This window comes from Trachemys scripta, chromosome 1 (genome assembly GCF_013100865.1).
Source record: "Trachemys scripta elegans isolate TJP31775 chromosome 1, CAS_Tse_1.0, whole genome shotgun sequence".
NCBI lineage: Eukaryota > Metazoa > Chordata > Testudines > Emydidae > Trachemys > Trachemys scripta.
In genome coordinates, this window is record NC_048298.1 from 1206917 (window position 1) to 1222053 (window position 15137).

General features: G+C 66.6%; 1 protein-coding gene across 1 annotated transcript; it reads left to right on the plus strand.

The window, feature by feature from the left end:
• Positions 1–251: 251 nt before the first annotated feature.
• Positions 252–13471, plus strand: LOC117873450 (staphylococcal nuclease domain-containing protein 1-like). The gene is made up of 8 exons (XM_034762835.1): positions 252–591; positions 5638–5802; positions 7864–7987; positions 10241–10310; positions 10832–10945; positions 11282–11485; positions 12849–12893; positions 13103–13471. The coding sequence occupies exons 1-8, from the start codon at positions 252–254 to the stop codon at positions 13166–13168; spliced, it is 1128 nt and encodes a 375-aa protein (XP_034618726.1). The 3' UTR covers positions 13169–13471.
• The last annotated feature ends 1666 nt before the right edge of the window (positions 13472–15137 follow it).

The following is a 15137-nucleotide window of genomic DNA, read 5'->3' on the forward strand; positions in this document are numbered from 1 at the left end:
AAGTAGGTCACCTGTTCGTCCCAGGTCAGACCTGGAGTCCCCACCTCCGCTGCTGCTTCCAGACCATTGGCCCATCTAGTCCGGCGTCAGGCCTCCGTAGGGAACTGCCTGGCCTATGCTGCAGGGCTGATGGGGGTGAATGAATTCCACGTAGTTTGGCCTAAACTCACCTTGTCACTTACCAGCTAGCGCTGGGAACCAGCGAGCGGGGTTTCATGACCCCACCACGCGGGCAGCCGTCTGATCCAGAGATGGAGCGAATGTTTATAAGCCAACAGGAGCTGCGCTACCTCCGGCTGCTGCCTTTGGACGCCGTCCACTCGCTGCCGCGGCACTGCCCATGCCGCAACCAGAGCGGGCAGGCTCGGAGGCCGCCCGGTCAGACGGGCTGGATACGCACGTTCTCCCCGGCCATGCCGCACCCTAACCACGCAAAGGCTGCTCACAGCGCGGCACCTTCTCAGTCTGCCAGGCGCAGAGCAATCCACCTCGTCCCGCCAGCGCCCACGCACACACCCGCCCCAGAGCTGCGGCAGCTGCTAGTGCAGTGGCCCAGCCGGGAGGCACTGGCAGGACAGATCCGGGTGGGGGGTATTCTGAGAACAGGGAGAGGAACATCCCGTCTCCGTTTGGATCCCCGAGTGCCAGCCTGTGACAGCGGGATGCCAGCAGCCAACGCTGCAGCGGACGAGATTCTGGTGCTGAGGGGAAGGGGGAAGTGACATCGACGTACGTAGTTTCGACCCCTTGGAAAGGACCCCTCTGCGGAACGCCCGGCCCGCGCAGCGAGCTCCTGCGTTCGAGGGAAGCCCCCGTGGTGCGCGGAGCCAGCTAGCCGTCTTCTAGGCTTAATTGAATGTGGTCTGTTGGGAGCGCTTCGCGAGCGGCGTGCGGGGCCCCTGGGGCTCCAGCCAGCAGTCCACTTAATGCTTCCATTAATTACATCCAGGGGCTGATTCAGCAGCTGGGGGAGATCACATGAAAGCGTGCGCGCTCCGACAAGCAGGGACCAGCGCGTGTAACCCCCCCCATGTCTGTGAGAGCTGAGCCTGCGATCAAGTGACCCCCAGCGCTGGGGCTGGCTGCTGTAGGATCGCATGGGCGACCCCGAGTGCCACCACTCCCTAGCCCAGCTGGGGGGTGGGCAGAGGCTGCTGCCTCCTGAGGACTCCCGGACCCCCCAGCCTTGTCCAGCTGCCCGGCCTGGTTCCCGGCCCCCTGGAGAGGCAGGCAGACCTCACATGAGCTGGGAGTTTGCTGTCAGAAAGTGAATCCTGCGCGGTGTCCCTGCCCTGGGCTCACCGCCTGCTGCTTCTCTTCTCCCCCGGCTGAGCTTCTCCGTGGGGCTGCGTGTGTCCTGTGCTTGATCTCTCCCTTTGCGGGGTCCCTGGGCCTGCTCCCTTCCCGGCTGGCTCGCACTGCCTGCACCCCGGCTCCAGACTCCCACAGCCCCGGCTGGGGCAGGCGGAGAGACGCTGACCTGTACCCGGCAGAGTGAGCCACTCCCCTGGCCGGTCTCTGCCGCCTCGCCTGGGTGCTTGCTGCGGGCAGAGCCCTGGCCCCTCTGGGCTGGCAGCGCCGGGCAGCACACACCAGTGCCACCTGGCTAAACGTACCACTGGTGACTCACAGCTGCTGTGCTTTGCAAACAGCGCACGAGGCCAGAGCGGAGCCAGGGGCGATGTAGGCTGAATACCAGCAACCCCCCTGGCAGTGAGACGCTGGGAAGCCTCCTGGCCCGGGACGCTTTGTAACAGGGCAAAGGGCTGGAGCGCACGGCAGGGAGCAGCCCTGCACTGGCCCCCGGACCGGATGATCCTGTTCCCTGCCACCCTCCGCTCGCCGCAGCCCCGTCCCAGGGCACATTGCAGCCGGGCCAACCCCGGGTGCAGGGGCGGTTGAAGGAGAGTCCCCAAGCTGATAGGCAGGCAGCAGGATCTGCAGCCTGCGAGCACCTGGCTGTCCACGCAGTGGTCCCAAAGCTGGCCCGGCCTGGGGGCGCCTCTGCTGGGTTACAGGCGGGCACGGATTCAGACAAGGAGCAGCCCGCGGCGCAGTGCCCAAGCGCGGCAGGGGCAGAGAAGAGTCTAGCCAGCGCCCGTGTGGCTCAGTGTCAGCCTGGGGTGGGCGTCCCGCGTCTCTCCACACTGTCCCTGGGAGGAGAGCCGCCTTCAGGGGCAGTCCCGGTCCCACCCGCCCCGGCACAGGCAGCGAGAATCCGGGTAAATGAAATCCCAAAACGGTCCGGGCCAGATCCTCAGCTGGTGGAGCCTTGCCCAGGCCTGCCCGCCCCGGCGAATACGGCCTTGTGCTGAGCCCAGCCACGCTGGTGTCCCGGTGGCCCCCGGGCTCTGTCCGGCTACCGTCTCAGCACCGATTCCCCCCAGTGCCTTTCCGTCTTTCCCTTCGACGCCAGCCCCTTTCCGTCCCGGCTTGAGCCATTCCAGCCGCTGACTCGGCTACCCAGGGGCGCCGCGAGCGGCATCTGTCCCCAGAGGCCTGTGCTCCCAGGGGCTGGGCCGAGCTTTGCATGGGGGGGGGGGGGGGGGGCTCCAGCCACAGGACTGCAGTGCTGGCTCGGCGTTCCCATCCCACGTGCGGCTCCCCGCAGGGTTCTGGCCCTTGGTAAGCACCGTGAGACCCTGTGCTGGGCTGGCATAGCCCCTGTGCCCAGCCTGGAGTCTGCATTTGGCTGCGTCCCCTGGAGAGCCGCTCTGTCCCGTCTCAGAGCCCCCCTTGCAGAGCCGTGGCTACCGCCGGCGTGGGGCGGAGGGATTGGCGGTGGCCGTGGCTGGCTCCGAGAACAGGGTCCCCCAACACCAGCAGTGGCATGTGCCAGCCATGGGCATTGTCTGGGGCTGGGCCCCGTATTGTCAGTGCCTGGGCTCTGGTCCGGGGCAGACGGTGTTTGTAGTGAGTCCCCCACCCCGGCTCCTTCGTAGCGGGGACAGGCTGGCCAGGCCCCCTGGCACCGAGCTGCCTCGCTCAGCCACGCGCAGCGGCTGTTCGGCCGCCTCTCGGGCTCCCCCTGCCGGCGCCGGCGGGTTTGTGTTCCCGTGTCAGTGCTCAGAGCAGGCACCAGGACTCCTGGGTTCTCTCCCAGGCTGGGAGGGGAGTGGATTCCAGTGAGTTGGGAGGTGGGGTCAGGACTCCTGGGTTCCCAACTCTGGGCCAGGGTGGGGGTCTGTGGGTTAGGGAGTGTGTGTGGAAATGGGGTCAGGACTCCTGGGTTCTAGCCAGGGGTGTGCCACTGACCCTGGGAGCAGCCTGGGAAGAGCCCTGGCTCCGTGCCCCGCGGGCAGCCCTGGCTCCATGCCCCGCAGGGAGGGTCTCAGGCCTGGGGCAGCACAGTGCCAGCCTTGGGAGATGGCTGATGGGCTCCTCCCCCGGCCAGAGCCCGGTGCTGGGCGGGCGAGTGGAGCTGGGGTCCCCTGCTACCCGGGCAGTCAGGCCTGAGTAGCCGCGGTGCCAGCAGGAGGTGTGGGACCCCAGGGGCTGTAGCTCCGGCAGCCCGCAGCACTCGGTTGTGATGGGCGCCAGATGCCCATGCCCCCGTCTCTGTCCTGGGAAGTGCCCGCTTGTCACCTAGGTATCTAACCAGCCTGGATCTTGGAGCCCTTCACAACCCGGGGGCTGCTTGGATGACACGGGGCGGCGGGTGGCAGGACAGGCAGTAGTGCTGGAGGTACCTTGCCTGCAGCACTATGGGGGCTGGCCATGGACCCAAGCACGCGTGGCTGCCAGGCACTGGGCCTGGGACAGGTGCCAGGGCTCCCCCACAGGCCAGCCCTTGGTTCAGGAGCCATGGGCACAAGTCCCGGCTGGGCGCCCCGCTGTCGGCTCCTCCCCGGGATGGTGGCTGCCTCGGTCCGTGAGCGGGGTGAGCTCAGCACGGCCGCCCCGTGCTCTGGGGGTGCCGGAAGCCCTGCCAGGGGTGGGGGGCGCTAACCCAGGGAGCTGGAAGGAGCTGGGTGAAGGGAAGTGCCCAGCCCAGGGCACCGCGCACCCATGAGAACTCAGCCCAGGGAACCGTCCTGCCTATGCCCAGCAGCGTCTCCCTGTTGTGTCCGCGCACGGGGACCCTGCGGTGGCTTCTGGGGGGAGGGCTCCTGCCGGTGCTGGGTGGAGGGGGAGAGGTCGTCGTGCCGCAGCTGACTCAGAAAGAGGCCGTGGGCAGGTCACTGCAGGCCCCGTTCTCAGAGATGGCTGTGTGCCTGGGTACGGGCACCTCTCTCTGAGGGGCAGCGCTTTGGTGACTCCAAAGAGCCCCCGTCACAGGGATGCCGCGCTCTGCAGAGCCGGTCCCAGTCCGAAGCAGGTGCCTCATCTGCCTTGCTGCTCCCCTGCCCCAACGCTGGTGTCTGAGGGGGGCAGCGCCAGCCGTGCCCTTTCCCTGGCCCCAGGTGGCACCCCGGCCGCAGCTCGCTCGCTGGGCTGCTTGCTTTGCCCAGAGCCTGCCCTCTGGTGTCTGTGGCGCGCTCGCAGCCTGCGGGGAGCTCTCTGGGCTGGCCAGCGATCGGCCGGGGGTGAGGCAGGCAGTCGATGTGACCAGTTGATCCATTCTCGTTGCTCAGGCTGGGTCTGATCCGATCCTTCCCCCTCACTGCCGCGAGCCGAGCAGCTCCATCCGACTCGGCCGTGCCGGTAACCCAGCTGCAGTCTGCGGTGCCCCCTCTGTCTGGCGGGGGCTGGGGTCTGCTCCCCGGCAGCTGCTCCCTCGTCTCAGCCCCGAGCGTGAGGGGCTTTCTGCTCCCCGTGGCAGCAGGTGTATGTGCGTTCTGCTGCGCCCGCACCGTCGGCTGGCCTGTGTCGCTGGCCGCCTGAGACAGCCCCCGCTGCTTGTTCAGCCTCCGAGCGACTGGATCGGACGTGACACGCTGTCACGTCCAATCAGCGTCCCAGCCCGCTCCTGCCATCCTGAACGCCGGGGTGCTGGCGCCGCTCAGCGCAGGGCTAGGGGAGGAGAGGTCACTGCTCAACAGCTGTGCCCTTCCCAGGGCGTGGGCACGGGCCGGGCTGGCTGGGCACTGCTGCCGGGGGCATTGCCAAGGGCTGCAGCCACTCGCAGGGCACCTGAGCTGCACCGACTCAAACCGGGGCTGGTACTGCCATTCCGACATTTCTCAGCGCCCTGGCCATGCCCTGGTGCCCGGGCTGCACCCTGCACATCTGGTCCGTGCTAGCCCAGGGGCCTTCCCCCTCCCGGCAGCTCTGGGCCACGGGCTGCTGCGCCTGGTGTGAATCCAGAGTCACCCGGGGGCAGGTGGTGAAGCCGCAGCAGAGTCTGGCCCAGAGGGCGGGAGCTTTGGATGGTTAATAACACACCGGTGCCAGGAGCCCACCCCTTCCCCTGAGCCTGCCGAGCTGCAGTGTGTAACTGCTCTCTCCCCATCAATGCCCCTCTATCCAGACCCGCAGCCCCCTGGGGTCCCCCCTGCCCCCCAGCTCTGCCAGTGTCCTTCAATCCCAACCCACAGCACCTCTCCGCCATCCCAGCCCTGAGCTGCCCAGGCACACAGCTCTGTCACTGCCCCTCAGCCCCGACCCCCACCGCTGCCTGCTGTGCACTGGGTCAGCGCTGGGCCGGGGGGTCCCACGGAGAACGACTTGGTGCCCCTCGCCCGCTCCATCTCTCAGCCCCGGTCTCCTCTCCCCGGCAGGTCTGGTCCCAGTACGAGGAGGCGCCGGTGGAGGAGGTGGTGCCGGTGCTGGAGGAGAAGGAGCGAACCACCAGCTACAAGCCAGTCTTCGTGACGGAGATCACCGACGAGCTGCACTTCTACGTGCAGGACGTGGAGACAGGTAGGTGGCGGCGGGGAAAGGGGGGGCATCGCGTAACCGCGGTGGGATGGGACAAGGCAGGGCTGGGGGGGGGGGATTGCCCCCACTCCTCTCTCCTTCCTCGGGGGCCTGTGGGGAGCTGCTCCCATCTGGCTGGGAGCACCGAGCTCAGGAACCAGCCATGAGGAATCAGAGGTGAGTCACACAGGGCCCGTCCCCCCGGCAGCTCCACTGCTCCCGGCCCGGCTGGGCCGGGTGAGGCCATGTGACCTGCAGTGTGTGGGCAGCGTGCCCAGCCAGCACCTCCCCAGGGTGAGCCACGTGCTCGCCCCCGGCAGCAAGTGGCTCCCTGGGCCAGGCCCTCGGTAACAGACGAGCCCTGGGGGGGAGCCTGTCCCCACACTCACGCCCACAGCTGCATCAGCTCCTCTTGCAGCTCGGCCCACCTGGGCACTGGGTACGTGAGGGACCATGCGGCGCAGCAGGGGCTCGGGGGGGAGGGTGCGTGATGGGCTCGGGGCCACCGGAGCAGCTCGGCTACTTCCCCTCCTCTGGCCAGCGGGGGCGAGGCTCCAGCTCCCCAGAAGGTGCCCCATCCGTCTGTCCATCCGTCCATCATCCACTGGACCAAGGGGATCCCGTGGATATAGTGGACTTGGATTTCAGAAAGCCTTTGACAAGGTCCCTCCCCAAAGACTCTTGAGCAAAGTGAGCCGCCATGGGATGAGACGGCAGGTTCTCTTGTGGATCAGTAACTGGTTAAAAGGCAGGAAACAAAGCATAGGAATAGGACGTGTGGGCATTGGGGGGCCCTGGGGAAGTCACCGGGGTAGATCCAGGGAGGGCCGCGCCATGCCCGGGAGGAGTAAGGAGCCACCAGGCTGGATTGGGAGCGGGGGGGCTCCCGGCCCTGCCAGGAGCTGTCTGATCCCGCCGGGACCTTGCCGCGCCCGGGTTCTCGGTGTAGCACAGCGAACCGGGCCCCCAGATCGTCTGTCTGTGCCCGGGCCAGGTGCAACTACGCCCCAGGCACTTACAAACCAGCGCCAGAGGAGAAAAGGGGCAGCAAAGAGCCATGAGACTTCTTAAAGCAGAGAGCCCCAAACTGTGGGGCGCCCCCCAAGGACACAGAGGAACGTACAGGGTGGTGGTGGGTGGGAGTGCCACCCAGCCCTGCTCCGCCCCCAGCTCTGCTCCAGCCCCAGCCCAAGCCTTGGCCCCCGATCGTGGCCTGTCCCTAGCCCTGCCCTGCCCCCGTCCTCAGCCCCCAGCTGCAGCTCTGTTCCCAATGCCCCCAGCCGCAGCCTCGGACCGACCCCAGCTCCAGCCCCGCCCCCAGCTGCTCTCTGCTGCCGGTCCCAGTCTCGGACCAGACCCCAGCTCCGTTCCTGGCCCCAGACCCACCCCCAGCTGCAGCCCCAGCCTCGGCCCCCTCACCTCTGTCTGCGCCTCCCCCCCAAGCTGTGGCCTCATTCCTGGCTCCCGAGAGGGCAGGGGGTAAAGTGGGATGTGACCGTGAAAAGTTTGGGGCGTGCCGGATTAGAGGCTTCGAAACCTGCTTTGAGTGAGAGACCCGTGGAGCTCCGGCTGTTTAGCATCGCGGAGAAGCAGCGAAGGGATGGCCTGATGCCAGTCTGTCAGTACCTGCCCGGGGAGAAGTATTTGATCAGGGGCCCGTTGGCCTAGCCGGTCCTATGGTGGGCAGCTGCAGCGAGACCCTGGGCTGGAACGAACCGTGACTGTAGACCGGGGAGGGTAATTAATCAGTGGAATAGGGGCTGGGGGGGATTAGTTGGAAGTGAAGGGTGGCCGTTTGTCTGACAGCTCTGCTCTGGCTCAAACGGAGTCATTCAGGGCAGTGTCATGCCTGTGTCATGCGTCAGAGCGGAGGGTATCGGTGCCAGGCGGTTACTGGGAGTGACGCGAGCTCTAAACCCAGCCAGGCCACGTGCTCAGCGCCCAGGCAGCCGGCACCGCTGCGACCGCAGTTGGGGAGCAGCCGCTTGTGAGGGGCTGCGCGGGCGGCCCTTGGGCCGGCTCTGACAGGTGCCCCCTGCCTGACCAGGTCTCTCCCCCCTGCAGGGACCCAGCTGGAGAAGCTGATGGAGAACATGCGGAGCGAGATCGCCGGCCACCCGCCCGTGGAAGGGTCCTACGCGCCGCGCCGCGGGGACTACTGCATCGCCAAGTTTGTGGATGGGGAATGGTGAGTCTCGGTCCCGGGCCGGGCACGGAGCCACGTGGCCAGCTGGGGGGCGTCCTCTCCCCAGGGATGTGGGGGCAGCGCTCTGGCTACAGTGCCGCTGGGCATGCGCTGGGTACACCAGCTCCTGCTGAATGCCCTGCCTGAGAATAGTGCCCCGGGAGCCAGGGGAGGGCTCTCGGTGAGGGGGGCGCTGGCTCAGTGCAGTAATACAGGGGGTGGGCGCAGGGGGAGGGCTGGGGGAGCTGAGCCAGCCGTGTCTGTTCACCCCGCAGCCTCCCAGGGCAGGATGGGAGGGTTCGGGAATCGCTGGCCCCAGGCCCAGCCGGGGTATCGCTGGCAGCCACGGGGAGGGTGTGACAGAGCAGGGAGCGGGGCAGATTTGACCTGGGAATGTTGCAGGGGGGTTGCAGTGGGGATGGGGGACTTCCCTTGAAGGAAGCTACCTGAGCTGTAACCTGAGCCAGGAGGGGGGTTGGGAGAAATAACCCCTTCTGCCCGGGAGACTGGACAAAGGAGAGGAGGAGCTGGGGGGAGGGGGAAGAGAGGAGCTGCGGGAGGAGGTTTGGTTTGGTTTCAGTTTGGGCTGGGTGGTGCAACGCAGGGAACCCCAAGCTGGGTTCTAAGCTCCCTAAATCCCCCAGAGGGACTTGATTGAGGGGTCCTGGTTGTACCTACATGCTCTGCTTGGGACTGTGTTCCTGTCATCTAATAAACCTTCTGTTTTACTGGCTGGCTGAGAGTCACAGTGAATCGCAGGAAGAGAGGGGTGCAGGGCCCTGACTCCCCCACACTCCGTGACAGAGGGTAGAACTGGGCTGGTGCCAGAAATGCCTGGGCTGGGGGTCGCACGTCTCTGAGGGGGGAAGGGAGACCTCGAGCCAGCTTTATCCGTGGGGTGTCAGCGGAATCCAGATCATAGCAAGCAGACGGCCCGGGTCCACGCCGCAGCTGGCCATGCCCAGCAGAGCTGGCCCGGGGCCCACATCACTGAGATGAGCAGGCACTCTGCACATACACCTCCACCCCCCACAAATGGTGCCAGTTCCAGCCCTGGGGCCGGGCTGGTTGCCATGGCTGGGACGGGACCTGGCCTGGAGTGGAACCTCCAGACACTGCCCTGCCCCGGCGTGGCACAGCTTCAGAGCTCACTGGTGATGGGACCCTCCTCCGTGCTGCAGGGAGAAGCCACCAGGCTCCTCGGCTGCTCCCACCGCCTCTGGGGGGCCGCAAGCCCCAATCCCCTCTCCCGCTGCCGGGGGGAACAGATGGGAAATGCCCCCCGGCTGTGTGAGGCCGCTGTGCGGGGGGAGGGTGCCAGCACCTTGGCAGCTGTGAGTTGGCACAGCTGTGTTCACACCTCGGCACTGCGGGTCCCAGCCAGCAGCCCTCCCCCCATCCCCCTCCATGCATCAGAGCACGGGGTGGGGGTGGGGGGGCTCTCAGCTGTGCCTTGGTCTGAACCCCCTGCTCCGACGTGCCTTACCCTGCCGCTCCTGGCCCGGGACGGGTCCCTGCCCCCCACTCCAGCAGGGCAGCCCCCGTTCTGTCTGCACCAGCTCCTGCTGCCCCCTCTGGCGGGCATCGCCCCCTGCTGGGCTCTGAGCAAAGCTTGGCAGGGGCTCTTTGCTCTCACCCCCAGGGAAGGCCGGTGGGGTTCCCTGTGCAGGCCCAGGCCTCTGCCTGGTGAGGAGGGGGCGCTCAGCGAGGGGCTCAGCTGCTGGTCCGGTGCAGCGACTCTGTGCCCGGCTCCCGGAGAGCCATGCGGGGCGCGCCAGGCCCGGCACAGTTGGTGGCTGCCAAGCTCTGTTCTGTCTCCTGCTCCTCGGGGGGGCAGCCTGGCTCTGCGCAGGGCAAAGCTGAGGTCCTGTCCCGGGCCGGGGGCGGCGAAGGCACCACGGATGTCTGTCGGTGCGAAGCCCCAGCCGGATCTGCGGCTAATTACCGCCGTGGCGAGCGTGTTGGTTTAAGCAGCGCACATCAATCTGCTCATTAGTCGCGGTGCTTTGTGCTCCAGGGGCCCATTGATCTGTTCCTCCCCTCTCGGTGCCTGGGCTGGGCCTGGAGCCCGGGCAGGGACGGCAAGGGAGGGGCAGTGCTGGGGATCTGAGCAGGGCCGGGGTTCGGGCTGCACCTCGGGGGGGCTGTCTAGGGGCTGTCTCCCCAAGTTGGTCTCTCTCGGTCCCATCAGCCTGCTCCCGTCTGTTGTGGGACAGGGGCGGGGACTGGTTCTCACCCATGTTCCCTGCCTGCCAGGTACCGGGCCCGCGTGGAGAAGGTGGAGTCGCCAGCCAGGGTGCACATCTTCTACATCGACTACGGCAACGTGAGTTCCTGGCCCCTCCGTGGGGGCACCGCTACCAGCTGGGTGGCCGCGGGCACGTTCACCACCCCAGCCCGCCCGGCTAAGCCCGGCTCCCTCCCCAGCAACCACCGGAGGGCTTAGGCTGCAAGGAACGCAGCCCCCACCCCTGTCTGTCAGCAGAGTGCCGAGGAAGGGCCAAGCCACGGCGGCCCCGGCAGAAGGGCTGAGAAGGGAATGCGGGTGCGGGAATCACACGGTTCCAGTGCAGATGGTCAGGAACCTGCCCATCTACCTGGCCCCCAAGCGCTGAGATCCTGGTCTCCCTGCCCCCACCCTGCTGTATCGCCCGGGGCAGGCACGGCGTGGCTGTTCCCCTCGCTGCCACACCCGGGTGCCCGGCATGCTCCACGGGCGCGGTTCACGCTGCGGGGCTGAGCGCCTCTGGCCCTGCCACAACACGCAGCGGGAGAGCTTGCGCACCATGCCGGAGCGCCCACCGCCCCGTGGGGCCCCCTGACTCCCTGTCCCTTTGCTCCCTGCAGAAGGAGACCCTGCCCTCTACGCGCCTGGGCACCCTGCCGCCTGCCTTCAGCACCCGCATCCTGCCCGCCCAGGCCATCGAGTACAAGTTTGCCTTCATCCAGGTGCCACAGGATGTAAGTATGCAGGGGTGGGGCTCCCAGGGGGGCGGGGCTCCCCATGGGGTCAAGGGGGGCTCCCCAGAAGGTGGGGCCTGGACCCAGCCTGCCCTGCGCCCTGCTGCCCACAGCGGGCAAAATACATCTCTTCCCGACTCCAGGGAGGGGCCGATCGTGTCGGCTGTTCTCAACATGTGTCCATCTCTGTCCATCCGTCCCTCCCCTTCTCTGTCCGGCTTTGCAACCCCCCCGGGCACACTCCACACCGCCCCTGTGCGCTCAGCTCAGGGCCCGGCTCCCCCGCCCGGCATGCCCAGCCCCGTGGCGACGGTCTCTCTCTCCCGGCCTTTCCAGGACGACGCGCGCGCCGACGCGGTGGACAGTGTGGTGCGGGACATCCAGAACACCCAGTGCCTGCTGAACGTGGAGCACCTCGGGCCCAGCTGCCCCCACGTCACCCTGCAGTTCGCCGACTCCAAGGGCGACGTGGGGCTGGGGCTGGTCAAGGAGGGGCTGGTCATGGTGGAGGCGCGGAAGGAGAAACAGTTCCAGAAAGTGGTACGTGAGCCCCCACCTCCCCCCGCAGAGCGAGAGCAGGGTGGGGAGGGGTCCATGGGCTTGGCCTGTGGCTTTGGCCTGATGCGGGGGGTGCAGGGGCTGGGGGTACATGGGGTGCAGCTGCTGAGGTGTCCCTGTGTGCCCTGGGGATTTGAGGGGAGGGGGCGCAGGGGGGCGTGTGCAGAGCGTGGGGGTGGGGGAACGAGTCCCGAGGGCCTGGGCATGCCCAGCCCTGGTGAGTGCCAGTGCCAGGTTCGTGGGAGTCGCGCTGCCTGCCCCCCTTCGCCCCAGACTGGCGTCGCTGTGGGTCGCAGGGAGGCCGTCGCGTGTGCTCTGTGCCCGGGGGGCAGGGTGGTGCGTGCAGGGGCGCTGATGTGGCACTTGCTCATGCCCAGGGCTCACAGATCGATGCTCTGGGTCCCGTGGAGCCGTTTGATTCCCGTGGCTTGGCTGGCAGCGCTGTCTCTGCGCCCTGGCAGGGGGATGGACACCACCCCACTGCAGCCCCCTTGGCCTGTGCCCTGACACAGAGCCCAGCGCATGCCAGGCTGCAGTCACTGCCCCAGCAGTGTGGGGCCAGCAGGGCCCCCGAGAGGTGCAGCCCCCAGGCTCTTGGTGGGCAGTGAGGACTAGTGGTTGGAGCAGACGGACTGGGATTCAGCACTCCTGGATTCTAGCCCCACCCTTTGGCCTTGGAATGGTCCCAGCCCTGCTCTGTGCCTCAGTTTCCCCATCTGTAGCATGACTCCCCCTTTGCCAAGCGCTTTGAGCCCGCAGTGAAAAGGTGCCCTCGGCCAGTGGGTTCCCAAAGCAGGGCCCCCAGACCCATGGGCCCCACGCTGTGTTACGTGTGGGTCCGTCCCTAGAGCCAGGGCAACTTCAGACACTTCTGCTGCGTGGAGGGACCCCAGTTTGTTCTCAGAATGGCACACGGTGCACGCCAGGTCGCTGGTGGTACCGGAACAGACGGGCCTGGGGCGTTGTCAGCTCCTTGGCAGTAAAGAGCTGGGAAAAAGTGACCCGAACCTGACTCCCCCCCGCCCCACACACACACACACACCTGGGGGGCGACGGGAATTGTCTGGCTCCAGGCCCTCCACACTCTGTGTCGTGTGACCTGGCCCAGCGGGCAACTGGGGGCGTGGCTCGGGGGAGCTGGGCCCAGCAGGTGATTGGGGGCGTGGCTCGGGGGCACCGGGCCCAGCAGGTGATTGGGGGCGTGGCTCGGGGGCGGGACCAGCAGGTGATTGGGGGCGTGGCTCGGGGATGGGACCAGCAAGTGATTGGGGGCGTGGCTACGGGGGGCCAGGCCCAATGAGAGGGATTCATCCTCACCCCCCATGACGGCCTTTGTCTCGTGCAGATCACCGAGTACCTGAACGCGCAGGAGCTGGCCAAGACCAACCGGGTGAGTCCAGCTCGGGGCCCACGGCAGCCTGTCCCCCAGCCCCAGAGGAGCCGGAGCGGGGCCAGTGCTGGTTGAGGGTGGTGTCAGGTTTGGGGAGGAGTGGGGGTGGGGAACAGCCTGGCGGGGGGCCTGTGGGGCAGGGCGGAGGGGGAGCAGGAGACCCCTCCCTGGCCTGCCACAGCTCTCACCTCGGCCCTTCTCCCCTGCAGCTGAACCTGTGGCGTTACGGCGATTTTCGGGCTGACGACGCGGATGAATTTGGCTACAGCCGCTAGGGGAGGCCCCAGGGTCTGGCCCCACCGCAGCCACCAAGCCGCCGTCTCTCCTCGTCTCCTCCCCGAGCCCTCGCCCCAGCCGCTGCGCCACCACAGGGCCAGGGCACTGCACTGGGCCCGTTCCGCCTCCCTTCGCCTCAGCTCCACACCTCGGGCAGCGAGTCGCTGGGGGGGGCAGGCGGCTCTTGGCCCCCCCGCCCCAGTCCGACCGACGGGGGATCTGCCCTTGCCTCTGTCCCGCGCGGAGCTGGCTCTGGCCTGTATTTAAAGCTTTGGAGGCCCAATAAAGTAGTCGAGTGCTGCGCTGCGCTGTCTCCTTGCGGCCAGGGCCCGCCGGCGTGGGGAGGATCTGGGGGCTCAGTTAGGTACAAAGGGCCATTTCCGGTTCCCCAATCCCGCCCGAAGCGGAGAGGGGGCCCGTCTGGGGCTGGGCTGCCAGCTGGCCTCGTCCGCAGGATGCACAGCACATCTGTGAGCAGCTGGGGCTGGAACCCAGGAGTCCAGGGGGAAAGGCCCCTGCGCTGGGAAAAGCTAATTCGGGAGGAAGTGGGGGATCAGGTCCTGTGTGGACTGGGGGGGATCCCAGATGTGATGGGCAGGGTTCCAAGACTGACTCCCCATTTCTCCTGCCCTCCCCTTGTGCCATGGCCCAGCACCCATCCCCCCTTCAGTGGGTGCCCCTGGCCCTCCCTGCCCATTGGGATCCCCCCCGTCTAACTCACTAGATGGGGAGTTGTCCTGGGGAGCCCCTGCGGGGAGGAGCTTGGCCTCATTCAGGGCAGTGGCTGCTCTTAGGGGGGCTTCATTTGCCCCCCCAAGGGTGGCTGTGCCACACGCCGGGAGAACAGAGCCAAGGGGAAGCCCAAGCCCTTTGCTGTCTCCTACACCTGACCCAGCCCTGGGCTGCCCCTCGCACTAGCCACAGGGGTCGTGGGCTGGGACGGACATGAGAAAGAGTCCAGCCCCTGCCATGTTCTCCTGAAACGCCTACCCCCTTCCTCCCTGAGCGCCTTGATCCCGCCTGTGTCCCCGCTTTGCACCCCAGTGCCAGGCACCCCCCTGGCCCTCCCACCCTGCCCCTTGCCTGCAGTGCTCACCTGCCAAGAGTTCTGACCCGGGTAATTACAGGCCTGTCAGTCCGACATCGATCTCGGGCACGGAAACGGAGCGGCTGGTGCGGGACTCGGTGAATAGAGCATCACGGGCGGGAGATGCACTGCCTGCAGATCAGTGCGGGGTTATGGGGCCAGAGAGCTGGGCATTGTTCTTTGGTGGGGTTCCGCGGGCGGTAGCTGCCGGTGAGAGGTGGTGAGTCCGGTGCAGTGTCTGACTTGCTATCGCACGACTACAATGATAAAAAAGGACCGTGGCCCAGGTTAAATGCTGGCTGACGGTCTCACGCTGTAATTCTTAGGGAATCCTTCTCAGCAAGTGGGCGTGTGCCTGGGGGGCCACTGGGGTTGGTTCTTGGCCCTGTGCTCGGTAACATTTTTATCAATGATCTGGAAAAAAACCATCAGCTCGTGACTGGTAAAGGCTGCATGGGAGTCGTGGTGATTGCTGAGGAGACAGGTCACTGCTACCGCGTGATCCATTGCTTGGTACAGGGGGCGCAAGCACCTGGATGTTTCCATGCCAATGTGTGCATCTAGGAACGCCAAATGCAGCCACGCTTACAGGATGGGGGACTCTGGAAAGGGTTTGGGGGCCATGCTGGATAATGAGCTGAACAGGAGTTCCCAGCGTCAGGCTGTGGCCAAAAGGGCTGATGTGATCCTGGGAGGCATGACCGGGAGCAGAGAGGTGATTTTACTTCTACACTTGACACTGCTGGACCCGCTGCTCGGATCCTGTGGCCAGCTCTGGTGTCCACAAGTCGAGAAGGATGTTGATAAATGAGAGGGGTCAGCAAAGAGCCATGAGACTGATGAAAGGGTTAGAAAACCTGCCATAGAGTGATACACTCAAA

Coding starts and splice junctions, on each gene's coding strand:
- LOC117873450 (XM_034762835.1), top strand. CDS start 252: ATGGAGCGAATGTTTATAAGCCAACAGGAGCTGCGCTACCTCCGGCTG. Junction 592..5,637: donor AGGACAGATCCGGGTGGGGG/GTATTCTGAGAA, acceptor TCCATCTCTCAG/CCCCGGTCTCCTCTCCCCGG. Junction 10,311..10,831: donor TCTACATCGACTACGGCAAC/GTGAGTTCCTGG, acceptor TGCTCCCTGCAG/AAGGAGACCCTGCCCTCTAC.